Raw genomic sequence first — 4,102 nt, forward strand, 5'->3', positions numbered from 1 at the left:
GCGGGGCGAGCGCACCTCCTCACTGGTCCACGCACCAGGCTGGAGCCCTCTGGTCCCTCCCGTCCGCTCCCCTTCCACCCCCAGCCCTCAGCTGCATGACCCGGGTCCAAGATGGACTCACCAGATCACGATCAGGGGGCAGGGCTAAGGAGCTGGGCCCACACCGCCCCTCACAAGGAGTCAGCAGTGCAGGCGGGCACCGGGCTCCGCCTTTGCTGTATCCGGGCAGATGGACAGAGGGCACCTGACCCGGTGCCTCTCCTCTGAGCAGGGCCCTTTCATGAATGTGTAACCGAGGCCAGATGGCTCTAGTGCAGCGGTTCTCAAACCTGTGGGTCGCGGCCCCTTTGGCGGTCGAACGACCCTTTCACAGGGGTCGCCTGAGACCATCCTGCATATCAGATATTTACATTACGATTCATAACAGTAGCAACATTGCAGTTATGAAGTAGCAACGAAAATAATTTTATGGTTGGGTCACAACATGAGGAACTGTATTTAAAGGGCCAGAAGGCTGAGAACCACTGCATCTAGTGTCTTTCCCCCTCAGGAAATAGGAACAGGATTCCCTGGCCTTGGACCCCTGCAAACCAAAGGTTGGTCACTGGGGCCTTTCCCCCATGGGTCGCCCCCCCACACACACACACTTCACCCTAGCTTCTCCTTCAGAGGGTTCTAGCCGCCTGACATGGAGAGAGGATGGTCTCTGCTTCCAGGGGCACTTGTCCAGGTGGGCAAAGCCCACAGGCCAGTATAAGTGGGCGTTGGGGCCCTGACAGGTTTGGCTCAGTGGATAGAGCGTTGGCCTACAGACGGAAGGGTCCCAGGTTCAGGTTTGATTCGGGTCAAAGGCATGTACCTTGGTTGTGGGCACATCCCCAGTAGGGGGTGTGCAGGAGGCAGCTGATCGATGTTTCTATCCCTCGCCTTTCCTCTCTGTAAAAAATCAATAAAATATATTTTAAAAAAACCAATTGTTTATTTAAAAAAATAAGTGGGAGCTGAGGCATCTCTGCTCCTTTCCTGTGGGTGGCCAGGTGTCATTCCAAGGTGGTTCTGAGCCTTCCACACGCCTGGGTTTCCTGGACTGACTTGTGACTGACATATTTAGTTTGGGGCCAAGGAGCAGGGAGAAACATCAGAGATGGGAGTTTGGCTGAAGTGGGACTTCCCAGCCCCGTACCACCGCTGGGTCTTTTCCATAGATCCCCGGGCCCCCAGTTATGTCCCTTCCTTCTGGTTCCTTCCAGCCCAGCCCAGCAGGAGCCTGGATGACTCCCATGTTTCTATCCAAGGACCACTGGTGGTCCCTGAGGTCCAAAAGGTTGGCGACCGCTGATCTAGGCAACGATAAGTCGTTTGCATTTGTTGAGCATTTACAGTGCTAAGGACTTCACAATGACCTGTGGGGGTAGAAACTATCATCACCCCCACTTCTCAGGTGGTAGATAGGCAGACTGATTAAGTTCTGGATCATAGAAAGTGAAGAACTGGGACTTGAATCCAGGTCTCTGTCATAGCATCTGTGTGGACAGAGGGTGGTGCCTGGCCCAGCCTCCTGGGAAACCTATTCCAGGGCAGGTGTGGCCAGAGGTGTAGCCCACCCGTCTTCTGTCAAGTGCATGAAACTGCATCCAGTCCTACTACTTCTCACCTGTCAGCAACTGTTCCCCATTTTGGTCTCTTACATCATCCATTTGCCCCTTAATCATTTGCATCAACACCCAAACATGCTGCACTTTCTTCTATATTAAAAAACATCAACTCTTGACCCCAATGCCCCTCCAGCTGTCCCCATGTCACTGCTCCCTTTACAGGGGCAATTCAGACACTGAGGTCCCCACCCTCCTAACAAGGCTTCTAATAAATGTCACCTTCTCCTCCTGTTCCTCTTACTTTACAGGCCCTTCCTTGTCACCCTTTCAGGTTTCCTTCTCTTGTCCAACCTGTGATCCTTAGAGGCCCCAAACATGATCATGGCTCTTCTCCTCTATGCTATTGGACTGTGGTGTCAGCTCCAGCCAGAACCTTCTCTTGGACTAGAGCCCCACTTGTCTTGACCTGGTTGCCCTGGAAAAGTCTGTGGCAAAGTTTTGAGAGTTTTATTAGGGGGTGAAACTTCAGGGAAGCGAGTTAGGGGATAAGGGAAATGAAGCAAGGAGAGAGCAGATATAGGCAGTATGTTCTGGAACCGACCACAGTGGCTCACAGGCTACTCAGGATAGGCCAGAGATGTGCTGGGGACAATCCATCAAGGGGAGAAAGAGAACTTATCTGCTGACAAGTCCCCACCTATTTCTTTGTGTCACCTGGGTAGCACGTTGTGGAAGCCAGCACCCCTGGGAGAACAGGTCAGGTGAAGGTGGTGGAGGCCATGGCAAAGGCTGGCCCTTTGCCAAGGGAGAGGCTGAAACATGGGGGGCAGAGGAGACCAGAGCTTTATGACTACAGGATGGGACACACTATTGCTGGGGCATCCTTGCTGGGAGCCAAGGCTTGGGAGCAGGTATGGCTGAGCAGATCAGAAAGGTTCAAAAGCTGGGTCCAGGTCACCCCCAAACCTGCTCCCCTCACAGCCTTCTTCATCTCACTTGATACAAAGAGCAACTCCATCCTCCCAGCTTCTTGGGCCAGAACCCCGGTCACCTTTGGCTCTTCCTCGTCTGTACCTTCAGAATATATCTGGCATCCTCTCCCATCCACCCTGCGGCCAGCTTCCCCCTCAGCTGCCACATGGGTGCCTGCTCTCCCTGCTTCCACCCATGCCTGCCTCACCCCAGCTCAGAGGAAACTTTCCGAAGTCACATCTCACCATTCCTCAGCTCCAAATCCTCCAAGACCTTCCTGTCACAGACGCTGGGAGTTAAAATCACGTCCCTGCTGGAGCCTTGAGGACTTCATGCTGACTCCCCTTCACCTCTTTAACCCTCCTCAGCTCCAGGAATTCCGCCTCCTTGCTGTTCCCGGGATATCCTGGCCCACTCTTGTCTTGGGACCTCTCTAAGGGGCCAGAGTCTGGACAGGAGGAAGCAGCTGACCAGAGGAGTGAGGGCAGGCCCCGTCCATCACTGAAAGTCCCAGCAAACACACTGAAGGCAGGTTCTCAAGTCACTTCTTTAGCATTTTATTTGTCTCGAGTTCCAAGGAAGCTGACCCCAAGGAGCCTTGGAGGAGCCTGGTACTGCTATGGAAGGCCATGTGCTGAGCAGAAAAGGAGCTGGTGTCGCTGACCCTCAGAGGAGAGCCATGCCTGCACTTTCCCTCCCTGTAGGGTGGAAAGCTTAGCCTGAGGCCTCTTTCCTGAGGGGCAAACAGCACACAGCCTCTGAGGCTACAGGCACTGCGGCTGTCTCTAGCCACAGTGGGGAGACAATGGCCTGATCTCAAGGATTTTGTGGGACAGAAGAGGCCAGCCAAGCCTATCACCTTCCTGTGTGGGGAAGTGGGCACCAGGGGGTGAGCTGGGCAGGAGGCCACATCCTGAAAAAAGCGACAGCCTAGCCTGGCCAGTGTCACTCAGTGGTTGAACATCAACCATGAACCAAGAGGTCACCAGTTGATTCCTGGCCAGGGCACATCCTGGTTGCAGGCTCAATCCCCAGTAGGGGACGTGCAGGAGGCAGCTGATGGACGTTTCCATGTTTCTCTCTCTCTGTCCCTCTAAAAATCAATAAAAACGTATTAAAAAAGGGGGGAGGGGACAGCCTAGGCTGTCCTTCTCCTTCACCTGCAGCCCCACAGGACCTCAGCTGAGGAGGACGCCACCAGGGTGCCATCAGCAAGCACCGTGAGAAGGAAAGGGCCCCACAGGACGCGGCGGGGGAACACCCAGCTGAAACACAACAGGCTCTGGCTCTGCCACTTCAAAGAGTGCCATGATGCACTTTAATGATTGCCCTGCCCCTGCCTAGCCAGGCAGCCCCCACGGGCTCTAGCTGGCCGCCCTCTAGTCACAGGAGCCGTCCTTCCAACCATCACGCCAGCGCTCGTCCACTTTAGAGCAGTCGAAGTCCGGCTTGCCTAGCTTTCGGTTCACCTCGTTGTGCAGGCGGCACAGCCACTGGGTGAAAGATGCCCGTGTGCGCGTGTCTGGCTGGTTCCT

General features: G+C 54.7%; 1 protein-coding gene across 1 annotated transcript in view; it reads right to left on the reverse strand.

Annotated features, from left to right (window-relative positions):
- Positions 1-3,854: 3,854 nt before the first annotated feature.
- The window catches only part of GFER (growth factor, augmenter of liver regeneration), a 1,324-nt gene continuing 1,076 nt past the window's right edge, over positions 3,855-4,102 (reverse strand). The window contains 1 exon segment of the mRNA XM_015564035.1: positions 3,855-4,100. Within this exon segment, the coding sequence (XP_015419521.1) occupies positions 3,947-4,100 (154 nt within the window). The 3' untranslated portion in view covers positions 3,855-3,946.

The sequence above is a fragment of the Myotis davidii genome, unplaced genomic scaffold (assembly GCF_000327345.1).
Source record: "Myotis davidii unplaced genomic scaffold, ASM32734v1 scaffold599, whole genome shotgun sequence".
Taxonomy (NCBI): Eukaryota; Metazoa; Chordata; class Mammalia; order Chiroptera; family Vespertilionidae; genus Myotis; species Myotis davidii.